The sequence below is a fragment of the Bufo bufo genome, chromosome 9 (genome assembly GCF_905171765.1).
Source record: "Bufo bufo chromosome 9, aBufBuf1.1, whole genome shotgun sequence".
In the NCBI taxonomy this organism is placed as follows: domain Eukaryota; kingdom Metazoa; phylum Chordata; class Amphibia; order Anura; family Bufonidae; genus Bufo; species Bufo bufo.
The window spans coordinates 105,764,890-105,791,979 of NC_053397.1; the positions used below are offsets into that span (position 1 = coordinate 105,764,890).

General features: G+C 46.5%; 1 protein-coding gene across 1 annotated transcript; it reads right to left on the reverse strand.

Moving 5' to 3' along the window:
- Window positions 1-293: 293 nt before the first annotated feature.
- On the reverse strand, window positions 294-27,069 carry TSEN15 (tRNA splicing endonuclease subunit 15). Its single transcript, XM_040408336.1, has 4 exons — window positions 26,918-27,069; window positions 23,281-23,362; window positions 18,676-18,811; window positions 294-1,074 (listed from the first exon to the last, which is right to left on the reverse strand). Exons 1-4 carry the CDS (start codon window positions 26,987-26,989, stop codon window positions 870-872), a joined length of 495 nt encoding a protein of 164 aa, XP_040264270.1. The 5' UTR covers window positions 26,990-27,069; the 3' UTR covers window positions 294-869.
- Window positions 27,070-27,090: the final 21 nt, after the last annotated feature.

Sequence of the window (27,090 nt, forward strand, 5' to 3'; positions counted from 1 at the left end):
AGGACTAAGATGCAGAACACATTTCCATATATATGCCTGAGCTTTATCCACAATGTGGGTGAGGAAAAGATAAAATATTGCAGGAACAATACCTGGACCACAGATTCTATCAGTTTAAAAGGAAAAAAACGTATTGCATGCTGGGGTGATTTATACCTTCCAAACAACGGACACCATCTCAGCCAGACAGATCTCACTGAGGTCCATTGGGCAGGGGTGGTGTATGTCATATGCCAACAGAGCCTTACACAGAACTATAATAAGCTAGGCTTCAGTTTATTAAGACTTCTCACTACTTGTATATTGGTATAACTGTGATACCGGAACGTGTTGGTTGGCGTTCATCAGGCAGACACGTGCAGTGGCAGCTAACAATAAAATGTCTGTTACCAGCCACGTGTGGAAACATCTGGAAGAAGAACCAATTCACAGAACAAGCCGATATCAGGAGGAGGAGGGCACACACTATACAACTGAAGCTTTATTTGGTGCAGGTGACACATTAAAGGAAAGGAAATATTTGTTACCAAATTCTAATAAAGAAGGTATTTAAAGAAGACTACCGAATGTACTCTACATTTGTCTTGATGTGTTACTCAGAGTGTAATAAAAACGTCCTATCTAGAAGGCTGTCTAACAATGCCAACGATTTAGGGCCCCAAACACTCAAAAGCAGGAATGAACATCTGACAGCTTGATATTTCTTGGTTTTTGCCCAGCATGACTGGAATGTATGTTGTAATGGTATGGTCTCACTTGCTGCTCCTGGACTTGTTCTTGAGTGCTAGCCACATGAAAAGCTTAGAGTCTTATTTACAGTGTACATTGGACTGAAGATTGTAAACCGTAAGTGAGCAGTAAACAGTCGGTTATCGCAGAAACCTCATTTTCTTTTTCTTCCAACGTTTATTGTCCACATCCTCAACAAAATCTGGGGGATCTGGTACCACAAATCCATCCGTCAATTTGTAATACACGATTGTTGAGTCAGATTCAACAACAGCTAAGAGGACAGAACATGCAGGACCTTGGTCTTCTTCTGATGTGTGGCTCAATTTCAGAAACTGTTGAATTCTGAAAAATAGTAATAAGTGATATACAACATGTAGAGAATATATAATTCAATTCTTATATTGGATTTTAAAACCTGATAGATATAACAATGCAATTTGTATCAGGATCCTATCACTTTATTGGGTCAAATTGAGGTGGAAATTGTTCTGAAATGAGAGTTAATGCTGAAACAATATCTGGCAGTTTTAGTGACAGACAGAACCGATCTTACTTGGGTCCAAATAGGACTCAAGGATGTTTACCAGATGGCTGTCCTTCAAGGACTAAAGACTGATATTCGGGTAGTGTGATGGATGGTAACAGGTCCATGCACCTGATCACGCAAACTAAATGAGGGAGGAATGATCGTTACCGCATTTAGCTGAATGTGGCCGGCACACCCCTGATTACACTGGGAGATGTGCTGCCAGTAACCGGTCAACCCTCATCCTGATGAAAGAAGCCCAGCAGGTGCTCGATTATAAAGGCCAATTGTCCCTGATAATTAACGAATAAAGAAAAAATGAATAGCGGCACTCACCATAAACTAATATTTGCAGCTTTATTCTGGTTACAAAAACTGTCCACAGTTTTTAACCAGAATAAAGCTGCAAATATTACTTTATGGTGAGTGCCGCTATTCATTTTTTCTTTATTCTTAGATTTTTGTATGGCTATCAAGCAGAGCACCACCATATACCGCATGTTGCGAGTGCAGGTGTGAACACAGTTGGACATTGGTCACACTCTAATTGCCCAGAAAACTGTGCAGTCTAACAGGGGCCCATAGGTCTGGCTGCCCATGATCACCCCAAGAACCTTGCTAAAAGGCTGTACGTAGTAAGTAAAGTATGACTGCAAAAAAATGCAATTGTTATACAAAATAATAGAATAAGGGAAATGTTAGTTGCAAAGGCACTTAGAAATAAGCAAGATATAATAAAAATCTTTACGAAACCAACGCGCACAATACTGGATTCTAATACAGTGGAAATAAAGTACAACCTTGAAATTCACTGATTTCAACCCCATAAAAAAGTCACACTCCTTTAGGTCCAATACTGACCTCACATACAAGCCTGGACCTCAGCCACCAGCTAATATCATTAGGTACATATGCTTCTTGAGAACACCTATCTTTAGGCATTAAAGCGAACCAGTCAATTCACCATACCCCTTTAGCTTTCTGCCCTATGGTCACCCCTCATCATGGATTTTGGGAACATGGTGAGGCTTTTTGTGTAGCTCCCAATTTTGCACCTGGTCTGGATGGCGATACATATAATGACATTATCACGCCGGTCTGTCTCTGCATTTCGAAGTCGGGTGCAAGATGGGGCACCACACAGAAGAGCACTACTCTGCCAACAAAAAAATGGTGGAAAATGTACCAAGTCCACAAATTAAAAACAAAAAATATGTAACTAATTGGTAGGGGGTTCCTGAGGGGCTTACATGTGTTCTCCAGTGCTAAAAGGTTGAGCGTCACTGCCCCAGAGAAATGGTATGTATCCCCAGAAGAACATGTTCTACACCGAGAACCTAGGCTGCTTCAGCTATTCTTGTCAGGGGCTCTGGCAGCTGGACCACTGATGATCAGCTCATCTAGAATAGGTAGAAACAGGTCAGATGGTCAGAGATTATTTTTACTGCACTGATGAGGTTTGGTATATCAAATGGAGATTTGAGATCATGGACACCGCTAACAGAAACTTTCTTTGAAGAAATTGCAATTCCAAGCAGTTACATCTCTGACAGTAGGATGGCGCTAACCTGCTGTCTGTTTCTAAGGGCAACGCAAACAATAATATTTGTGAAGGAAGCAATTTTCATAAATATTACATTAAAGGGGTTGTCTCACTTCAGCAAATGCCATTTAACATGTAGAAAAAGTTAAATATAAGCACTTACTAATGAAAAGAGATTGTCCATATTGCCTCCTTTGCTTGCTGGATTAATTTTTCCATCACATTATACACTGCTTGTATCCAGGAGACACGGCCACAGCTGCAGAGCAGATATGATGTCTCAGGGACGGGAGCTGCTGCCCGTGCGTGACTATGTGCTCTTCCATGGTCCCGGCCACCAAAGAATCCTATGCTTTTTCCTATAATTTGCAAACACAACCATCACTGCTGGATTGCCCCTGGAAACGAGCAGTGTATAATGTGATGGAAAAATGTATCCAGCCAGAAAAGGAGGCAATATGGGTAATGACAATACATTAGTAAGTGGCTTGTAATTTTTTTTTAGCAGTATACTGTACAGTACAATGTTTTCCAGGGACAAAGGGAATAGTCTTAAAAGGGTTGTCTCACTTCAGTGGGTGGCAGAGATTCACCTGGAGGAAAAAAGACTGAAGCATACAGTTGTGCTCAAAATAATAGCAGTCAGACACCACTAACCTGATCAATCATTGTTTTTGGTAGAAATGATATTTCTACATGGCAAATAATTTACTAGCAGGTGTAGTAGAGTAATAGAAACCCAACAGTCATGACATGCATGCTGCTGATTCTGTGTAATTGAATCACTTATTGAAAGGGGCATGTTCAAAATAATAGCAGTGTGGAGTTCAATGAGTGAGATCATTCATTCTTTGAAAAACAGGTGGCAATTATTGCCCTTATTTAAGGAAGGAAGGCATCAAATGTTGTACATGCTGGTTACAGTGCATTTCTCTCTGAAATTCTGGAGGAAAATGGGTCGTTCCAGACATTGTTCAGAAGAACAGCGTACCTTGATTAAAAAGTTGATTAGAGAGGGGAAAACATAAAGAAGTGCAGAAAATGATAGGCTGCTCAGCTGAAATGATTGCAAATGCTTTAAAATGGCAACCAAAACCTGAAAGACGTGGAAGAAAGCGAAAAACTACCATTCGAATGGATAGAAGAATAGCCAAAATGGCAAGAACTCAGCCAACAATCAGCTCCAGGAAGATCAAAGAAGGTCTAAAGTTACCTGTGAGTAATGTTACAAATAGAAGATGTCTATATGAAGCCGAGCTATCTGCAAGAAGCCCCCGCAAAGTGCCACTGTTGAAAAAAACACATGTGCTGAAGAGGTTACCAAACAGCACATTGACGGCCTAAAGAGACATTTTGTGGACTGATGAAAGTAAAATTGTTCTTTTTTGGTCTAGTGGCCGGAGACAGTTTAATCAGATGACCCCCAAACACTGAATTCAAGCCACAGTACACTGTGAAGACAGTGAAGCATGGTGGCGCAAGCATCATGATATGGGGATGTTTCTCATACTACGGTGTTGGGCCTATTTATCGCATACCAGGGATCATGGATCAGTTTGAATACATCAGAATACTTGAAGAGGTCATGCTGCCTTATGCTGAAGAGGAAATGCCCTTGAAATGGGTGTTCCAACAAGACAACGACCCCAAACACACCAGTAAATGTGCAACATCTTGGTTCCAGACCAACAAGATTGACGTTATGGAGTATCCAGCCCAATCCCCGGATCTTAATCCAATAGAAAACTTGTGGGGCGACATCAAAAATGCAGTTTCTGAGGCAAAACCAAGAAATAGAGAAGAACTATGGAATGTAGTCCAATCATCCTGGGCTGGAATACCTGTTCACAGGTGCCAGAAGTTGGTTGACTCCATGCAGCACAGATGTACAGCAGTTCTCAGAAACAGTGGTTACACAACTAAGGCTACTTTCACACTAGCGTTTTTCTTTTCAGGCGCTGAGTTCCGTCCTAGGGGCTCAAATCCGGAAAAGAACTGATCAGTTTTATCCTAATGCATTCTGAATGGAGAGTCCGTCCTTCAGGATGCATCAGGATGTCTTCACTTCAGTCTTTGACTGATCAGGCTCTTCAGAAAAACGTAGCATGCTGTATTTTTACCTCCGGCCAAAAATCCTGAACACTTTGACTGAACGCCGGATCCGGTCTTTTTCCCATTGACTTGCCGGATCCGGCGCTGTGTGTTCAGTCAAACCGGATCCGTCTTTTGCATGTTAAACCTGAAAAATGTAAAAAAAAAGTTAAAGTCCATAAATGGCGGATCCGTTTTTTCCAATGCATTTTTTCATTGTGATCAAAATCCTGATCAGGATTCAAATGTAATCCGTTTTCATACGTTTTTCCGGATCCGGCGGGCAGTTCCGAATTGAACGCCGGATTAAAACAACGCTAGTGTGAAAGTAGCCTAAATATTAGTTATGTGATTCAAAGAAAAGCAAAATCTTCAAACGTTTTTCAGATTATATAGTGAATTTAAGAGTTTGTAAAGAAGAATACAAACACTGCTATTTCTTTTGAACAGTCTAATATTCACTTTTCTTAAAAACTTTTAGAGGAACAACACAAATGTGATATATTTTTCTTCATGTTTTCATTTGGAATAGAATGTGTAGTGTTCCCAATGCATTTGTGTGTATGGAAATAAAAGCTATTAGAAGGATTTTGAGCTTTATTCACTTTTTTAAACACACTGCTATTATTTTGAACACAACTGTACCCAGTGGCAGCATTTTATTTTTGCCTGTTTTCTACTACAAGTAATCTCTTTGCTATGGAAAGCACCAGAAGACTAAATGAACTTCCGCTTTCTATTGAATCAGACAATGAAGGCCTTTAAATACCCAGTGCTGAAATAAAATAAGAACTTCTGTCCTTACTTGTAATACAACCTGACAATGTAGATGAATAGAAGACATTCATTGGAACAGCAAAGTCTCTATGGCCGGGCACCAGAGAACACCAGAGCCTCCACTTCAGCCCTGATATTCCGAAATCCCCTGAATATTCAATGGCAGAGAGCGGACACAGTAGCTTTACACTCCACACAGTATTTCCACCAGTGACAGGAAGAAACGAAAGGAACTTGCTCCCCAGGGAGGATCCTGAACAATCACGTACTTGTGTTACTGGCAAGTGTAGATGTGGATACAGAAATTCAGAGCTTCACAGAAATTTGGAGTTTATTCCATTCACAAGTTAAAATAATACCAGATTCAGCAGCCCGTGCCTCTACATCATTCTGTATTGCCCACAGCATTCTGGCATAAACAGCTACACAAAGGAACACACGATGGATGGACCATCCAAAATAATGAAAAGCATTAAAGGATATTCCATAAATATTTAATAGGTGCAGGTCACACTCCTGGGGCCCACTCCTATTTCAAGATTGGGGCCCAATGTTAATGAAGAGCACACTGCGCACGCACAGCATCTTTGACTGCAATGATAAATGCCATAAATGTGGAAATACCCCTTTAAATGGAAGATCCTGCGCCTGTGGACTGCTTCGCCAGGCGGGGCATGCACACTGTGATGCCCATTGTGGTCACGACATCGATTCAACTAGTGCGCATGCGCCGACCTGGCGAAGCAGTGCGAAGGCGCGGGATCTCGGCCGGACCTAGGGATGACAGAAGGGAATAGGAGGACGGGCAAAGGAAGAGGCTGGGGAGGAGTAACGCTGAAAGAAGCAGCCTGGGCTTCTACACACTGAACGCCGCCCCTGGGTACTTGCGAGTGCTCATTTGCATATGAAGTAAATGTCGTGTCTAAAGAAAATAAAGGTACCATTACAATCCTGTATAGGTGTGCTACAGGACAATGTAAGCTCTGTATATGGTCACATAGTGGTGATAGACTCCCTTTAAAGAGTATACATCCTTCATTATACTGAAAGCAACGCAGTTCAACTTTCCGGACTTCTTATTTCTTTATAGGTCTGTCTACTGTAATTTCAGGTCACTATGCCTCTCCAGGAATTATTTTCATAATTCACCAACTATTTTAGTTAACTTCATTGACTTGTTCCATAGTTCAGTCACCTACAGACCAGAAGACACTGGACTTTATCCATTAATTTAAAAAAGAACTATCTGGAGTAATAGACACCTTTATTTTACCTAAATCAATGTTGTTCTCCAGTGTACAGTCGTGGCCAAAAGTTTTGAGAATGACACAAATATTAGTTTTCACAGAGTTTGCTGCTAAACTGCTTTTAGATCTTTGTTTCAGTTGTTTCTGTGATGTAGTGAAAACGAGATTTTTGTGAATTCACCTGTAAAATCTCTTTCTCGCTTTATTCATTGGGGGACACAGGACCGTGGGTATAGCTTGCTGCTGCCACTAGGAGGCGACACTAGGCTGAAAGCTGTTAGCTCCTTCCCTGCAGGCTATACCCCCTCCAGCCTGGAGAGAGCATATCAGTTTGTGCTTCAGCAGTAGGAGAAACAGTACCGAAACAAAACACAACCAGTAAGGACCACTGCCCAACAAAAAAAACAAACCGGACACCAGCCCCAACCGGCAACTCGGACCCACTGGCCTAATAATAAAAGAAAAAATGGGTGGGCGCTATGTCCCCCAATGAATAAAGCGAGAAAGAGATTTTACAGGTGAATTCACAAAAATCTAGTTTTCTCGCTCATATCATTGGGGGACACAGGACCGTGGGACGTCCTAAAGCAGTCCCCGGGGGGGGGGGAAACAACCACTGGCCCAGAACAAAACCAACTCCCTCCGGTAAGACACTACACTGCGGCCTGCAAAACTCTGCGGCCAAGAGCAGCATCCGCCGAGGCGAAAGAATGCACTCGGTAAAATTTTGTGAAGGTGTGTAAAGAGGACCAAGTCGCTGCCTTACACAATTGACACGCCGAAGCATGGTGAAGGTGAGCCCAAGAAGCCCCGACCGCCCTGGTAGAGTGAGCCGTGATACCGGGAGGAGGAACCGTGCCCTTAGAGCGGTAGGCCTCTGCAATGGCCGATCTAATCCACCGAGCAATCGTCACCTTCGAGGCTGCCAAACCTTTACGAGGACCTTCCGAGATTACGAACAGGGAGTCCGTATGTCTAAAAGGGGACACCACTGCCAGGTAGATCCGCAAGGCCCGTACCACATCCAGACGGTGGAGAGCCACCTCCCTAGGATGAGAAGGCTCAGGGCAAAAAGAGGGCAGAACAATGTCCTCATTAACATGAAACGCCGACACCACCTTCGGCAGGAAGGACGGCACTGTCCGGAGTACTACCTTGTCTTGATGAAACACCAAGAAGGGCTCTTTGGACGAGAGAGCCGCCAGTTCCGACGGAGGTAATTGCAACCAGAAACGCAACCTTCCATGAAAGCATGCGAAGGGAGACTGATCGCAGAGGTTCAAATGGCTCGGACTGGAGCGCTACCAGCACCAGATTCAGGTCCCAGGAATGCAACGGTGGCCGATAAGGGACTGCGGTGTGAGCCACTCCCTGTATGAAAGTCTTGACCAGACCCAACACCGCCAGTGTACGCTGGAAAAAAATGGAAAGAGCAGAAACCTGACCTTTCAGCGAACTCAGAGCTAGTCCCAGCTCTAAACCCGCCTGAAGGAAAGCCAGCATCGTAGGGAGGGAAAACTGCCTGGGAGGAAGATCCCTGTCCTCACAGAATTTGAGGAAAGATTTCCACGTCCGATAATAGATCTTGGCGGAGGAGGGCTTCCTAGCCCTAATCATCGTGCGAACAACCGCATCGGAGAAACCTCTTTGCTTCAACAGGAAGGTTTCAATAGCCACGCCGTTAAACGTAGCGTATTTATACCCTGGTGGAAGACTGGGCCCTGTGAGAGCAGGTCGGGCCTGAGTTGAAGGGGCCATGGCACGTCTCCCAGAAGAAGAATGAGCTCTGAGTACCAAGCTCGACGAGGCCAGTCTGGGGCGATCAGAAGCGTCTGAATGCCCTCCATCCTGATTCTGCGTAGGATCCGAGGAAGGAGCGGTAACTGAGGGAACACGTACAGAAATGTAAAGTTGTCCCACGGAGCCACGAGGGCGTCCACGTCGTATGCCATCAGATCTCTTGCGCGAGACAGAAAGCACGGGAGTTTGTGATTTAGCCTGGACGCCATCAGATCCACTTCCGGGCGTCCCCACCGGAGACAAAGGTCCTCGAACACCTCCGGATGGAGAGACCACTCCCCCGAGTACACCATCGTTCGGCTGAGGAAGTCCGCTGTCCAATTGTCCACACCCAGGATGAATATAGCCGAGATCACCGGAACATGGGCTTCCGCCCACTGCAGAATCTTTGAGGCCTCGTTCATCACCGTCCCGCTGCGAGTCCCCCCTTGGTGGTTGATATAGGCAACCGCTGTGGTGTTGTCCGACTGTATCCTGACCGGACGGCCCTGCAAGTAGGGGGTCCAATGGCAGAGGGAGAGGTAGATGGCCCGGAGCTCCAGTATATTGATAGGTAGTTTGGACTCCGACGGAGACCAAACGCCTTGGGCTGTCCGGGTACCGAAGACCCCTCCCCAGCCGCGGAGGCTGGCGTCGGTCGTGACCACCGTCCATGACACTGAAAGCCGCGCGCACTGGATGGGACAGAGAGATCCTGAGGTCCAGAGAATCCCGGGACTTGTCCCAGGAGGACAAAATGAGCCTCTGAAAATCCCTGGTGTGGAACTGGGCGAATGGAATCATCAGGCCCAGTACTCGCATGCAGCTGCGAATCGACACCCTGCGGCGCTGAATGAGCAGACGCACCGTCCTCTGAATGTCCGATCTCTTGTCCAGTGGTAGACGCACCACGGTAGCCTCGGAGTCCAGTGTCATGCCCAAGAATCTGATCTGAGTGGTGGGAGACAGGCATGACTTCCTCAGGTTGATTATACACCCGAAGCGAGTGAGGGTGCTCATCGTAATCTGAAGACTCTCTTTGCATTGAGCCGCTGTAGGTGCCTTGATTAAGATGTCGTCCAGATACGGGAGAAGAGTAATGCCTCTGGACCGCAGAATCCCCAGAAGAGGGGCAAGAACTTTTGTAAATACTCGCGGAGCCGTCGCCAGACCGAACGGCAGAGCGACGAACTGGTAATGAGCTGCCTGGATGGCAAATCGAAGGAACCGTTGGTGGGCTGTGGCGATGGGGATGTGGAGATATGCATCCTGGATGTCTAAGGACACCATGTGCTCCCCTTTCACCAGTGAAGCAACCACGGAACGGAGGGACTCCATCCTGAACCTTTGAACCCGCAGATAACGGTTCAACAGTTTTAGGTCCAGCACTGGCCTCACATCGCCCTCCTTTTTGGGGACCACAAACAGGTTGGAATAAAAACCCGTAAACCGCTCCTCCAAGGGAACAGGGGAAATCACCCCCCGTAAGAGAAGTGACTGGACTGCGTGCAAAAGAGCCGCGGCCCGGATGGGATCCCTGGAGGGCTGGGAGAGGAAGAAGCGGTTGGGGGGGGGGGGGAAGAGACCTGAACTCTATTTTGTAGCCCGAGGAGACAACCTCGAGCGCCCATGCGTCCGGAATATGGGCGTGCCAAATCTCCTGAAACAGAAGAAGACGCCCCCTCACCTGTGAGGGTGGGGACAAACCTTCATGCTGAAGGCTGCGCGAGGCTGCTGAGGCCGCGGACGCCAGGCCTGCTGGGGCTTAAAGGACGGTCCTTTCCGCCGATCCTGATTGGGCGGCCCCGCCGCTGAGGTGGGTGCTGAACGGGTGCCCGAAAAGCGGCGAAAGGACTGAAAGAGAGAAGATGAAGTTCTGGACTGAAAAGGCCGCTTTGCCCTGGGTTGGGGCAGATGGGTGCTTTTTCCACCCGTAGCCTCCGAAATAATCTCATCTAATTTGGACCCAAATAGCCGAGACCCCGAGAACGGAAGCCTCAACAGGGAGCGCTTAGATGAGGAATCGGCTTTCCAGGCCTTGTGCCACAACTCCCGGCGGATGGAAGTGGCGAGAGCTGAGGAACGGGCGATCATAGTCCCAGCATCCAGAGCCGCTTCACAGAGATATTTCCCTGCCTGAGAAATTTGGAGCGCTGACGATTGAAGTTCAGCGGGAGGGAGGTCAGACGCTATGTCCTGGTTCAAACGGAGGGACCACTCCAAAACTGCTTTGGCTACCAAGGCAGAGGCGAAAATCGGCCGCAATGCCGAACCGCTCGCCGTAAAGATCGACTTAGAGAGTGACTATGCGGCGGTCCACTGGATCCTGGAGGGACGAGCCATCCGCCACCGGGATGGTAGTGAATTTTGCCAAGCGAGCAACCGGTGGGTCCACCTTCGGTGGGGAGGACCATTTTGTCCACGGACTCGCGTGGAAAAGGGTAGAGTAGGTCTAGGCGTTTTGGAATAATGAAACGCAAACCTGGCTGGTCCCAAGCCTTCGTGACAACGATAGAAAAATCGTTGTGTAATGGGAATGATTTGGGGTTCTGCTTCGTACGCAGAAATGACACCCCTTGTTGGCTAGTGGAGGGAAGGTCCTCCTGAACCTGGAAGGTGTCCCTTATTGCCGATATCAGGCTATCCACCATGGATGCAATCTGAGAAGAGTGCTCCGGATCCATATCTGCATCCGAATCCCCAAGCTCTCCTTCTGACAGTGCGTCGCCTAAAAGGGAGGACGCCTGTGAATGGGAACCAGGAGCAGGGGGGGGATTCTGAGACGTCAGAGGAGGAACGGGTGCCTGCTCTGGGGCGCTTACTAGGAAGTCTGCCTCTGGTTTGTGCGCTATGCGACTGTGCGGGTTGCGCCGGTGGTGATTTCTCTACCAAACGACCCAGCAATGAAAGGGTGGAATGGGAGATTTTTGAGAGGTCTTCCACTGCCCGTGACAGGGACCTTGCCCAGTCTGGTTCCCCCTGGACAGGCCGCTCCAGGGCTTCTGTGGGCTGTAAAACGCCACCCTGCAAAGCAGGGAGGTCTGCCTCCTACGACACTAAGCTAAAAACTGATATGCTCTCTCCAGGCTGGAGGGGGTATAGCCTGCAGGGGAGGAGCTAACAGCTTTCAGCCTAGTGTCGCCTCCTAGTGGCAGCAGCAAGCTATACCCACGGTCCTGTGTCCCCCAATGATGAGCGAGAAATATAATTACACGCACTTCATACGTTTCATTGGCTTTTATCGACAATTACATGACATTTATGCAAAGAGTCAGTATTTGCAGTGTTGGCCCTTCTTTTTCAGGACCTCTGCAATTCGACTGGGCATGCTCTCAATCAACTTCTGGGCCAATTCCTGACTGATAGCAACCCATTCTTTCATAATCACTTCTTGGAATTTGTCAGAATTAGTGGGTTTTTGTTTGTCCACCCGCCTCTTGAGGATTGACCTCAAGTTCTCAATGGGATTAAGATCTGGTCAATGTTTTGGTCCCCGAGCCACTTAGTTATCACTTTGGCCTTATGGCACGGTGCTCCATCGTGCTGGAAAATGCATTGTTCTTCACCAAACTGTTGTTGGATTGTTGGAAGAAGTTGCTGTTGGAGGGTGTTTTGGTACCATTCTTTATTCATGGCTGTGTTTTTGGGCAAAATTGTGAGTGAGCCCACTCCCTTGGATGAGAAGCAACCCCACACATGAATGGTCTCAGGATGCTTTACTGTTGGCATGACACAGGACTGATGGTAGCGCTCACCTTTTCTTCTCTGGACAAGCCTTTTTCCAGATGCCCCAAACAATCGGAAAGAGGCTTCATCGGAGAATATGACTTTGCCCCAGTCCTCAGCAGTCCATTCACCAAACTTTCTGCATCAATCTGTCCCTGATGTTTTTTTTGGAGAGAAGTGGCTTCTTTGCTGTCCTTCTTGACACCAGGCCATCTTCCAAAAGTCTTCGCCTCACTGTGCGTGCAGATGCGCTCACACCTGCCTGCTGCCATTCCTGAGCAAGCTCTGCACTGGTGACACTCCGATCCCGCAGCTGAATCCTCTTTAGGAGACGATCCTGGCGCTTGCTGGACTTTCTTGGACGCCCTGAAGCCTTCTTAACAAGAATTGAACCTCTTTCCTTGAAGTTCTTGATGATCCTATAAATTGTTGATTGAGGTGCAATCTTAGTAGCCACAATATCCTTGCCTTTGAAGCCATTTTTATGCAACGCAATGATGGCTGCACGCGTTTCTTTGCAGGTCACCATGGTTAACAATGGAAGAACAATGATTTCAAACATCACCCTCCTTTTAACATGTCAAGTCTGCCATTTTAACCCGATCAGCCTGACATCATGATCTCCAGCCTTGTGCTCGTCAACATTCTCACCTGAGTTAACAAGACATCCCTGACGAAGGAACCTGTAGGTTCTGAAACGCGTTGGATGGAAATTTGTCCTTTGGAGGCACCCAGCGCGAAGTTGTGACGTCACACGAAGATGCTCCTGAACTCATCCCTGCAGGCTCCTCCACGTGTGCGCTAGCTACCGGCCGGGGCAGCATGCTAGGTGAGAGTTAGAGCAAGAAGCGTCTCATCAGATCTATACAGCGCTTCTGGAACAACGGGATCACACCACAAACGACTATTCATCAGATAACAGGTAGAGATCTTGTAATTAGCGTCCTGTGCATATACATATAATAATCCTCACTCTCCCCTACCCTCTCTGTATGCCAGCGCCGGTATTATATACATATATATGAGTTAACAAGACGATTACTGAAATGATCTCAGCAGGTCCTTTAATGACAGCAATGAAATGCAGTGTAAAGTTTTTTGGGGGATTAAGTTAATTTTCATGGCAAAGAAGGACTATGCAATTCATCTGATCACTCTTCATAACATTCTGGAGTATATGCAAATTGATATTATAAAAACTTAAGCAGCAACTTTTCCAATATTTATGTAATTCTCAAAACTTTTGGCCACGACTGTAATTTCCACCCTTTCTAGCATCTTTACTCACAGCTCTGCAGCTCTGGTCACTTCACTTTCCATGGGAGGGCAGCAGTTCATCACATTTCACCATCTGCATCTCCCAAGAGTACATTGCAGTCAGCTTTTGTTAAAACACTCACTCAGTTTTGAGGAAATCAAGCCACAAAATCTGATATGACCACAGCATGTAAAAATACCCAAAGGCCATGAAGTTCTAATTGACAACCAGACCCTTCTCCACTTCCAAAAATCATGGGAGATCTCGTCTTTGCTGCCATAGTGACAGGAAATACGAGTAACCTCACTGGAATTCCTCCCTGGAACACTCTCACTGTAGTAAATCCAGGAATTTCCCTCATATACAGAATTTTTATGTAAGTGCTAAGGTACCCGAGTTGGATTTCTGCTTAGCTTTTGGATACTTCATTCTTTTGAAATCTAACTTTTATTACTGTGACACATTATAAAGTGGTGCTCATAAGTCCTCATAGCAGCATCAAAGGGGGATCAGAAACTCTTCAGTCATATTGTATATTATGTCAGTAGATAAGTACAGGTGTCAACATCACTACCTTACAGAAAGAATGATGCTTAGTGCTGCCTTCAAACATCTCCATACAGTGACCAAGTTCTTCTTTGACCTTTTTTTTAGTAATTGTGTTATTCCCAACTCATAAAACAATGGCATAATACTAGGATATGCCATCACTCTGTGGTCAGTGGAGGTCCAACCAGTAGGACCCCGCTGGTCCAGAGAATGAACTCACTGACACTTGTTACATAGGACTACCTATAATGAACAAATTGTTCTTTAACTGGGACTATATGATATACGTTATGATAAAATGATGTGCCATTTAGCAATATGAGATACATATTATACAACCACACAAGTAAACTGGGTTCTGGAGATGAAAAGTAAATGACATCTGTGTAGCACAACCAAAAGTACTACCTGAACATGGCACAAGATGCCACAGTTTGTATAGCTGACGTAAAATGCATGCCACATAACGGGAGGAATCCAGCAATAGTCTCAATAGAGAAGTACAAAAAAAAGTTAGGGATATTTGGCTTGTAGGTGAAATTTCAGGATGAACCTAAAATTACTCTAAAATGCACTCTAACTTTTACAGATGAACTTAATGTGGCCTTCTCTAAACTTTTGAATGCACATGTCAAACTGTTCAGTGTTTCAGTACTTTTTTGCACAACTTGATGTTCTCTAAGTGGGAGCTTAATGGCAAACTGGCGTTTGATCCATGAATAACCCAATAAATTTCCTGGTTCAATTAGAATTGGTATTTAAACAATGCCCTGCGGAATCGGATGATGAATGTCACACAATTCCAGGCACATGTTAGACCATTCAAAACCATTGACATCAGCATGGTCTGCGTGCTAGACAACCTGCAAGGGTACCTACCTGCACCACCAGGCACAAGCGTCATCGTCTTCCGTCATCCTCTTGCATGGGCCAGGGAGCATCTACACTGGACGAGGGACCAGTGGCCTCAGTACTGTTCACTGATGAAAGTAAATTCACGCTGAGCAGAAATTATAGCCGCCAATGATGTTGGACACATCAAGGAGAGGGCTATGAATCAGCCACTGTTGTCACTAGTCAAACCTTTGGTGTTGGTGGTGCTACAGTGTGGGCACGTGTGTCTAGTCAATACAGAACTGCCCTACACTTTGTGAATGGTACAGTGACAAGCCCATACTACTTGAATACAATCATTAATCCAGTCATTGTGCCTTTGTATGAACAACACAGGCCTAATTTCATCCTCATGGACGACAATGCACCAGCTCATCGAGGTAGCAACATTAGAGAACAGCTACTGGAGACTGGGTTACCTCAAATGGAGTGGCCTGCACTTTCTCCAGACCTGAATCCCATTGGAAACCTAAGGGTTTAGCTGAGTCGCAGTGTAGAGGCTCGTAACTCTGTACCCCAAAACCTCAATGACCTGAGGGCTGCCCTTCAAGAAGAGTGCAATGCCATGCCTCAGCAGACAAGCTGTAATTGATGCTCAAGGCCACAGGACAAGTTTTTGAGACACTGACATTTTTTGTGAGGGTATACCCACCACTGTTGTTGGCTTTTGTTTCAATAAATAGTTTGAGATGAGGAAATGACCATCTACTTAATGCCCTACGTTCATGATATGATATCACTGTAGTGTGAACTTTTTTAAATTTTCCAAAAATTTCACCCGAAAGCCAAATATCCCCAGCATAAACTGGGTCATCATTAGAAATACACGTATTAGTAATGTCAGTCTGCTGATGTAGTTTCCCGATGGGCTGATGTCCCCACAGATCTGCTGCTGTTTCCATTGTATTTCATACATTGCTGCACTTTGAGATTTGCTTACCGATGCGCTACAGATGCAGCCAAGCTAAACTTGACGGTTTACGCATTAAGTAAAGAATGGCAAGGAAACGATAAACTATTGAAATCCATTGAAAGTTAGTTATGTGTTATCAGAGTCAATTTTAGCTCAGCTACATCTGTATCCTCAATATAGGTCATCAGTATCTGATCAGTGGGGTCCGACACCTGGGTCCTCCTCCGATCAGCTGTTTGAGAAGGCAGCACTGCTAGAAGTGGTACTGTGGCCTTCTTTCTGCTTTTCCAAGGCAGTGATGACACGTTCATGTGTCACGTGGCCCCATAGAAGTGAATGGGACTGAGCATGATGCCAAGCACAGCCGCTATACAATGTATGGTACTGTGCTTGTGAGCATGGGGAAGGCTGCTGCGCTCACAGCAGTGCTGGTGCCTTCCCAAACAGCTGATCGGCGAGGGTTAGACCACCACCTATCAGATGCAGATGATCTATCTTGAAGATAGGTCATCAGTATAAAAATCTCGGAAAACCCCTTTAGCGGAATGGGTGTAATCTCTCGCTGCCTGACCTATTTACAATACGTTACACCAGAGACTGGCATACATTGCAGTGTAAACCTATACCAGCCCCCAGCTGCAGTTCAGTAGATTTTGCTAGCAGAACCTGTGCCTCCTAATAAATCTGCTGCATCTTACTCCAATTTTTTTTCTGTGTCTGTTCCGTTTTTTTTGAGGACTGTATGCGGAACCATTCATTTCAATGGGTCTGCAAAAAAAATAGAAGTTACTTTGTGTGCATTCCATTTCCGTATAACCGTTCCGCAAAGAATAGAACATGACCTATTATTGTCCACATTACGGATAAGGATAGCACTGTTCTATTAGGGGCCAGCTGTTCTGTTCAGCAAAATACGGACTGTACGCAGACGTCATCTGTATTTTTTGCAGACGCAAAATGCATATGGTTGTCTAGAAAAGCCCTAAGGCTGTCCTGATAGGATGTATCCGCATACACTGGAGGGAGATCATTCCAAGAAGCTGCAGGACCAAGACACACTGCCCCGTTATACCAGTAATCATATGATCGGATATTTACTTTAATGCACATGAACAAGACTTCAGCTTTAACCATTAGTCTGCTGGGGTAGTGATTAGAAAACATATTGGGGAGACTCCATCTCCCTGTGCCAGTTTTCTGGTGAAAAAAAAGTCGCAAACACCATGGTCACAACGTTTTAAATGCCACTGCAAGAAAATATTGTCGCAAGGGGCATTTGTACGCCAGCCTTACCACTTTCCAAAAAGGGGCTTGGCAAGGGTGGTGAAGGGGGAGGGGCCAGCGTCTCTTCCACCAGTTGTATAAATTAGGGGGATATCAAACCCAGCCGTGAACCGCCAGTCTATGCTACTATCAGGGCTAGGGAATATCTGGCACATTGTCAGATAGCATGCACACATTTCTCTTGCAGTTCCCCCTCAAACTAGAAACATCTCTGCCCCCCTCCTCTGCTCAGTATGGACCACACAATTTTAAATTTTCTAATGTGAGGATAAACTGAATTCAGAGATAAATTCTTTTATTCTGGAGACACAAGCTAAAAATGAGACTGGGGATGAAGTGGGTGCAGGGTGGGCCCATTACGGTTTTCTTTTATTGGTCAGATTTTGTAGCTTTCTCTTTATAATCTACCAAGCAATAAAATAAATATGCTGAAACTTCATGTTTGTGACCAATGCTACACTGGTGATATACTTCGCCTAGTCACTTGATTGAGCTGTGTTACTCTGCACACTCCCATCACCGTGTCCCGCAATCAATGCACCTTAGGCTACTTTCACACCTGCGTTCAGGTGTCCGCTCGTGAGCTCCGTTTGAAGGGTCTCACAAGCGGTCCTGAACGCATCCGTCCGGCCCTAATGCATTCTCAGTGGACGCGGATCCGCTCAGAATGCATCAGTCTGCCAGCGTTCAGCCTCCGCTCTGCTCAGTGAGCGGACACCTGACCGCTGCTTGCAGCGTTCGGGTGTCCGCCTGGCCGTGCGGAGGCAAGCGGATCCGTCCAGACTTATAATGGAAGTCAATGGGGACGGATCCGCTTGAAGATGACACCATATGTCTCAATCTTCAAGCGGATCCGTCCCCCATTGACTTTCAATGTAAAGTCTGAACGGATCCGCTCAGGCTACTTTCACACTTAGAAAATTTTCTAAGTTATAATGCAGACGGATCCGTTCTGAACGGATACAAACGTCTGCATTATAGGAGCGGATCCGTCTGATGAAACATCAGACGGACCCGCTCCGAACGCTAGTGTGAAAGTAGCCTTACTGGGGCTTCTGCCTATCCAATGGATACACCATGCATGCAAACCCCTTTAAGGAGCAAAAGTGAACTGCCCGGACATTGTACTTTTAACCTTTCGGCAGAGATATTGATGTACGTGACAATCCTTATATAGAAGCCACAGCTAATGAACCATAAAAGCCGGCCCTACAATATAGGCAAATGATTCTGTCATCTGAAGAGGACGAGATACTAGTCCTACCTATAATGTTTTAACATGTCCTTAGAATTCAAAGCATTAAAAGTTCTGTAGATGAACCATCACTTTTCCAAAGGTGTCCTCAGATCACTTACCTCTCATGGCTGCATGACCTGGAGACTGGAGTGGGGATTATGACTTGAGACATGCTGTCTTCTTTCTCTTTCCCACATAGGTAAATGCTACGAAGCTCTGATGAGCTCAAAATCTGCAGAGTGTTCCAGTTCCTAACTGAAGAAAAAGAAAGTACTAGTAAAGTCAGTGCATAGAGACTCCATTCATACCCTAGTGCAGTGATGGCGAACCTATGGCACGGGTGCCAGAGGCAGCACTCAGAGCCCTCTCTGTGGGCACCCTGGAAAAAGTCTATGGTGTCCAATATGCCTTAGGCCGCATGCACACGACCGTTGTTGTGTTCCGTGTCCGTTGTTCCGTTTTCCATGATTTTCTGCAGACCCATTGACTTTCAATGGGTCAGTTGAAAACTCAGATAATGCACCGTTTGTCATCCGCGTTCGTGATCCGTGTTTCCAGTCCGTCAAAAAAATATGACCAGTCCTATTTTTTTCACGGACAACGGCTAGCGGACCCATTCAAGTCAATGGGTCCGTGAAAAAACACGGAGGCACACAAGATTGTCATCCGCGTCCGTGATCCGTGTCCGTTTTTTTCCTATCATTTGCAAGGCAAACTTGACTTAGATTTTTTTTTCACTTTTCATGTCTGGTGATCCTCCAAATATCAAGGAAGACACACGGAAACAAAAACGCAAACTGATCACGGAACAACGGAACCCCGTTTTGCGGACCTCATGTGCATGAGGCCTTAGACTTTCCTGCCATTCATCAGCGCAGGGCGCACTATGAACAGCGCAGGCAGCGCACTGAATGTAGGCAGGATATTGTAAATAAATGATAAAGTACATGGAAGATGCACTGTATTGGACTGTAGTGTTCAGGTTAAATTGCTGTGTTGGCACTTTGCAATAAATAAGTGGGTTTATGTTGCAGTTTGGGCACTCGGTCTGTAAAAGGCTCGCTACCACTGCCCTGGTGGCAGAAGCCGACACTCCCTCTACATACAAACACACTAAACGGAACCTCAGGTTTCCCTCCTCGTGATGGAAATTTATACTGTGACTTTTTAAGCAGGAATTGGCAATTGGATTGAATATTTTCTGTCTAATTGGTATGTAGGATTTTGCAAACCAATAAGCTGGCCCTGAGTGATAGGTAGAAGAGACTAGCATTACTTCATATGCTATGGTGTTGCACCCCACCAAACCAAATGCCTCAAATCATTCTTAAAATAACACACAAAACTAAATGTGTGCACCAACACTGTCAGTACTATGGTTTTGGTTGGCTTTTTCTTACACAAGTGCTTGTGCTGGATGATATGCTGAAGCTTGTTTAGTTTTACAGATGTAGGAATGCAAGGGTCTGGTTAAATGGTGCACATTGGATGGACATCATTTATTTTCTGATTGGTGCTGGAAATAATGCTGGTACTTCCTACTGGGAGAAATGCAGAAAGAACTGCCAAGCACAAAATCTGTACACAGAACTTTGGCCATGTTGGAAAAATGCAAAGAATAAAAAGGTAATATGGCTTAAAGGGACTCTGTCACCACTTTCTAACCCCCCCTTTTAAAAGTATTGTTCTCTCCATGGCGCCCTTGTGATTACAATAGTGTGGTTAGAACATAAATTCGCCGTCTCGTTTTGATAAAAATACCTTTTATCTAACCTGTCAATCTTGTGGATAAGGTGCCCAGGGCGTTTCTGAAGGTCTCAAGCTGCCGCCCGCCGCCGCCGCCGTTGGTGCCCAGCTCCTCCCCTGATCCTTTCAGCGCCGCCTGAATGTAAAGAAATCCGCCTCCGGCTCTCGCTCAGTGCCCCCTCCTCCTTTTCAAAGATCCCGCGCGTGCGCACAGGCCTGTGCCTGATGCGCCCGTGCGGACATTTAGAATCAGCCTCATTGAGCGAAGTGCGCATGCGCGCACTTCGCTCAACCTCCTCATAAGACGAGCACTGCAGCCAGCCACTCAGAGCCTGCGGCTCCATACAGCGCTTGGCAGGCTCTGAGTGGCTGGCTGCAGTGCTCGTCTTATGAGGAGGTTGAGCGAAGTGCGCGCATGCGCACTTCGCTCAATGAGGCTGATTCTAAATGTCCGCACGGGCGCATCAGGCACAGGCCTGTGCGCACGCGCGGGATCTTTGAAAAGGAGGAGGGGGCACTGAGCGAGAGCCGGAGGCGGATTTCTTTACATTCAGGCGGCGCTGAAAGGATCAGGGGAGGAGCTGGGCACCAACGGCGGCGGCGGCGGGCGGCAGCTTCAGACACGCCCTGGGCACCTTATCCACAAGATTGACAGGTTAGATAAAAGGTATTTTTATCAAAACGAGACGGCGAATTTATGTTATAACAACACCTTTGTAATCACAAGGGCGCCATGGAGAGAACAATACTTTTAAAAGGGGGGGGTTAGAAAGTGGTGACAGAGTCCCTTTAAAGAGGACCTTTCACTAGATTAAAAAATCTAAGCTAAGTATACAGACATGGAGAGCGGCGCCCAGGGATCCCCCTGCACTTACTATTATCCCTGGGCGCCGCTCCGTTCTCCCGGTATCTTCATAGTTAGGCTCCACCCAGTGGAACCTGCCGGCATCCCTTTCTCCCATGCTGTAGCGCTGGCCAATCGCAGCGCTCAGCTCATAGCCTGAGAGAGAAAAAAAAACTCTCAGGCTATGAGCTGAGCGCTGCGATTGGCCAGCGCTACAGCATGGGAGAAAGAGACGCCAGCAGGCTCAACTGGGTGGAGCCTAACTATGAAGATACCGGAGCCTATACCGGGCGAACGGAGCGGCGCCCAGGGATAATAGTAAGTGCAGGGGGATCCCTGGGCGCCGCTCTCCATGTCTGTATACTTAGCTTAGATTTTTTAATCTAGTGAAAGGTCCTCTTTAAAAGTGACCTATATTCCCTGAGTTATGGGGAAAGATTTAAAAAAATACATTAAAGGGGCCATTTTCACGGGCAGGGAACACAGATTATCGCTAACCAGCGTCCATAGTAACATTCGTTAGCAATGATCACGGCGTGTAAATGTACCTCCGATTACCCAATGAATGAGCAAAACACTCAATCATGGGGTGAATTAGTAAAACGCTCATTCATCAGGTAATCTGATCGTTGGTGTGCACACAAAAATTATCCTTTACCGGCAGCAGATTACCGGCAAAGAGTCAGCATGGGAAAGAGGAATGGCATTAGCGACCGCTCCTCCCCATACTCTGGAGGGGATCGCTGCATGTAAATGCAGCGGTCTCCTCCACCACCGATCAGCAGATTGTCAGAAAGGAACGCTTCCTTCCCAACCACCTGTTGTAATGTCGTCCAGTGCAAAGGGACCTTTACTTAGTATTGAAAAGAGAGGGGGACGCAGACATAGTTGAAAGCGGGAAATGCATAGGTTCAGATCGCAGCTCACCACCTGAGTACTCCTGACCAGTGATGAGCAAACTTCTGTTTTCATGTTCGGCATACAAGGTTCGGGTTATCAAAGAATTCCGTTATAGATTCCGCTACCACAGACCATAAGTTAAGGCCTGTGGTAGCGGAATCCATAACGGAATTCTTAGATAACCCGAACTTTGTACGCCGAACTTGAAAACGGTTCGCTCATCACTACTCCTGACATAGAGGTACTTTTGTGTGTGTTTTAGTTTATGTGCCATTTGTGGTTTGTCTATCATTTTTATTTCTTCTTCCCCTCAGATATAGTTCTCCTAATGGAGCCTACATTTCCCATCATGCCCCTGGCTTTGCAGGAACAGAGAGGGTCAGTCTCACCACACTAAGGGTAATCCGTGATTGATGAGAGACATAAAACTGCTGTCCCCCTAACTCACATTGCAGAGTTCCAGTGTATCCTATGTGATGCAGCTTCAGCCTGTCTCCCCTGCCTCCTGCTTGTGATTGAAAGGCTTCTCCCTGCGAGCTCTTATAAGCAGATGGCTGAGAAAGTAGTGTGAAGCTGCATCTCATAGGATACACTGAAGATTCTGTGGACCGCACTCACAGTGTGAGACATGGGAGTCTTATAATTCTGCAGCTAATCACCCTTTATATCCTTGCACTCCTAATTCCGTAGATTGGACAGAAATGATATCTTCAACACAGTGAAACATACAGAGAAACAAAGGAGATGGATCTGGGTGGTGAGAGGAGGTGTCTGAGAGCTGCCAGGAGGGATTTGATAGAGGAGGACATGAAGTCAGCCACACAGGAGATACTGATCTGCTTGCTACACACGGTGAGCAAGGTTTGGACTGGTAGTCCGACTGACATCACATGTCGAAAATATATGATTGCAACTGGGATGAAAGAAACTACACTTCAGAAACAAAAAGGATTCTTTACTGTAAGGGCTGCTTCACACGAGCAAGACTATTGCGGGAATCGCGCTCCGTGTGTCAGCGTGATCTTCCGTTCTGGACTGCAGGACCACACAGCATTATACTGGTTTATAATGCCCTGTGCCTCTGCTTGACCTTACAGATACAGAATCATAGTGATAGCACTTGGTCGTTTTAAGACCAACCTAGATATTTTGTGAAGCAAATGGTTAGTTGAATGCTGAGTTATGATCGGATACATGAACCCAGCATACCATATGTAATGATGATGCAGCTTACCTTCTAGAAGATCCATGTACACTAGGAACGCTGCATAAACCTGTGTGCTGTCCGCCACATCCAGCATCATCATCTCCTTAAACTGGAAAAGAAATTCAATTAAATCATTAAAAGAAGCTGAGCAGAAAAGCAACACCTCATGCAAGAAACGGAGGCAAGGCTGGCACCATCACAGAGCGCGCTAAAAGGGGTTGTCCTAGGATAGGGGATAAGTGTCTGATCGCCTGGGGTCTGAATACTAGGGTCCCCAATCACTAGGACATGGACTGAATGCAGCGCCGGGCACATGAGCGTCTACCGCTCCATTTAACTCTATGGGGTGTCACAGATAGCTGAACGCTTGTACATGGCCCTTATTCTAGTGATCGGCGGGGCCCGGCTCTGTGGATAGGAGCTAAGCTGTTGTCATGGGACAACCCCTTAAAAGAATCAGGTTCATATATTTTAGGACCATGAAAAAATAGATGGAGCTTTATAAAACTGGTGTAAAGTAGAACTGGCTTAGTTGCCCATAGCAACCAATCAAGTTCCACCTTTCATGATTTTTCACAGCTCCTTTGAATGAAATAAGGAATCTGATTGGTCGCTATGGCAACTAAGCCTAAGCTTTACACCAGTTTTATAAATGACCCCTTCGTTTGTGGTGACCGATACGTCCACGCAGGGCGTGACAGCATACAGAGCTCCAAAGCATATACTGACGGGTGCAGATTTAGGGCTCATGCACATACAGTCCGTGAGCGGGCCATATGTCCCGGAGCAGCATACATCGTGCACACAGCACCATAGATTACAATGATGCTGTGCACATCGGGCACTCATATGATCTTAGGAGTGCGGGTCAATAGCCCCACGGATGGCCCAATGCGCACAGTATCATAGTATGATGCTGTGCACAATCTATGCCGCTTCGGGACATATGGCCCACTCACAGACCGCATGTCTCGGAGGGCATACGGTCGTGTGCATGAGCCCTTAAAGTGCAAGCTTTAACCCTTTCACAGCCATCATACGAGGTCTGCAAAAAGGTGCCGTGCTTGTGCAAAATTGTGGAACTTTTTGGGGGGTTGATAGCGTCATTCACCACTTTACAAAAAGTGGGCGGCCATAGCCAGCCTAGTACATTTATTATATAGTGGCGTAGGGCCCTGTGCAGATGCTCCACAATGGAGACGTGTAGCTGTGCGCTAATACCTTCAGGACTCCCTCCGCGGTGACTGGAGGGTGGCCGCACACGCACCACGTGCTCTCTATTCACTTCAGGGCCCCTTCTAGAGACAGGCGTGGGTCCCAGAGGTGGAATCCGCATCTATCTTAATGAGTAGGGATGAGCGAATCGACTTCGGATGAAACATCCGAAGTTGATTCACATACAACTTCGTTCTAATACTGTACGGAGCAGGAGCTCTGTACAGTGTTAGAATGTATTGGCTCTGATGAGCCCAAGTTATTGCTTTGCGAAGTCTCGGGTTCGGTTCCAAGGTACCACTTTACAGTACAAATTAAAACAATAACTTCGGCTCATCGGAGCCAATACATTCTAACACTGTACGGAGCTCCTGCTCGGTACAGTATTAGAACGAAGTTTCATCTGAAGTCGATTTGCTCATCCCTACTAATGAGGTGACAGAAGGGAACGTACACACTACATATCCACATACTGTCACTTGTGTGTGTGATTCCGCACCTTATGTAGAGGGGTTTCCTCCACAGACTTCAATGGGATGGTTAAACAAAGACCCTGATAAATAATAGGGATTTATGTGTGTTTTTTTTTTTACAGATTTTGTTCAGTTTTCATGAGGATTCTCTGCATATAAATAGTTAACACGTGCAGGTAGCCTTGATGTCAGTGGTACAGAACTACAGTAAGGCCTATTTACACGTCTGCGTCCGGGATGAAATTCGTGATAAGAAGGTCAGCGACTCAACTGTGAAGATTTCCGTGAATAATCCGTGTGTCATTCATGCAGAGCTGAAAATTATTTTTCAGAGCGTTGGCTATAAATGGTCTGTGAAACATGGACGGCTAGAAGACGGACATTAAAATGGATGGGTACGTGTGCGGTTCACGAATCACTGAGGTGTGAGCACAGCCTTACGGCTCATGCACATGACGATACTTTGTGCTCCACAAAACACAGACCCACAAAAAATACGGATGACGTCCGTGTGCATTACTGTATTTTGCTAAACGGAACAGTCCTATCCTTGTCCACAATGCAGACAATAATACATGTTCTGTTTTTTTGCGGAACGGACATGGGGAAACGGAATGCACTTTTTCTGACCGCCCATTGAAATGAACGGACACAAAAAGAAAACACGAAGAATGGGACATGCGGACACGGAATGCACACTGAGTCATTTCTGTTTTATTTCGAGCCACATTGAAATGAATGATTCAGTATATGGACCTGTAAAAAAAACTGAAAGGGAAGAAAATAGGTTGTCCGACACCAGCTATGGCACATGGCCGGCACCCTCATAGAAAATGCCTATTCTTATCCGTGGCTGTGGACAAGGACACGCTCTATTCTTTTGCAGGGCCGCGGAACGGAAGTGCAGACAGCACACTGTGTGCTGTCTGCATCTTTTCCAGTCCCATGGATAATGAATGGGTCTGCACCAGTTCCGCAAAACGGAACGGATGCATTTTGCGGACGTGTGAATGTACACTTAGGCCCAATTCACACGTCCGCAAAAGGGTCCGCATTCATTCTCTATGGGCCCGGACGTGAAGCGGAGAGCACACTATGTGCTCTCCGCTTCCACATTTGCAGTCCGCAAAAGATAGAACATGTCCTATTCTTAGGCATTTCTATAGGGGGTGCCGGCCGGGTCCGCAACACACCACGGATGTGTGAATGGACCCTTAGGCCTCTTGCACACGACCGTATGTATTCTGCGGTCGGCAAAAAACAGAACGTTAAAGGGTTTCTACCACCTCGTTTTGTCATATTTAGCTGTCAGACACTAGCGATCCGCTAGTGTCTGCTGTACCTAACCATGCTATTGTAATAGCTTTTTGTGCAGCCGTTTGCCTAAAAAACTAAGGCAACTGTCATCGGCGCAGTGGAGATGTCTGTGCAGGCAGCAGTCAGACATTCACTGCGCCGAAGACAGACGCACACAGCGCAGGCGCGAGAATTCGTCCACTGGCTCAGAGGGAGGATGGCATTCCAGAGGAGATGGGCGGGCTGGAGGGACACGCTGGGCGACATACAATGTGAGTAGACCGAGCCTCTAGGTGCTGAAAAGACGCCCGCATAGCACCTAGAGGCTCATTAGCATATCGATAAAAGTTCGTTTTTTAGGCAAACGGCTGCACAAAAAGCTATTACAATAGCATGGTTAGGTACAGCAGAGATCGCTAGGGTCTGACAGCTAAATATGACAAAACGAGGTGGTAGAAACCCTTTAAGAAAATAAGTTTGAGTGGAAGAGGCCTGTGTGCTGTCCTCACTCCCACAGAACAGGACACGTTCCCCAATGTGCAGAGGGTCCGCCGTGCATGGCCCCTGAGCCTCAGCTGCAGATCCAGGCCAAACACCGAACCGCTGGGGGTCGGGCCTCTAGGACACGACACGGGGCTGCGGCTGACTGTCCTGATATAGGGCTAGAGCCTCACCCTCACCTTCGGGTGTTCCACTATCCATGGCTCCTCCCCTTCCCGGGCACCGGCACTTAATTCAACGGGACCGTCCATAGGGGGTAGAGTAGTGGTAATGGCTAAATAGGACCTGCTGACGTCACAAGGTCACGTGGCACGCCGAGATCACGTGGATCGGAAACAGGAGAGCCGCTCGC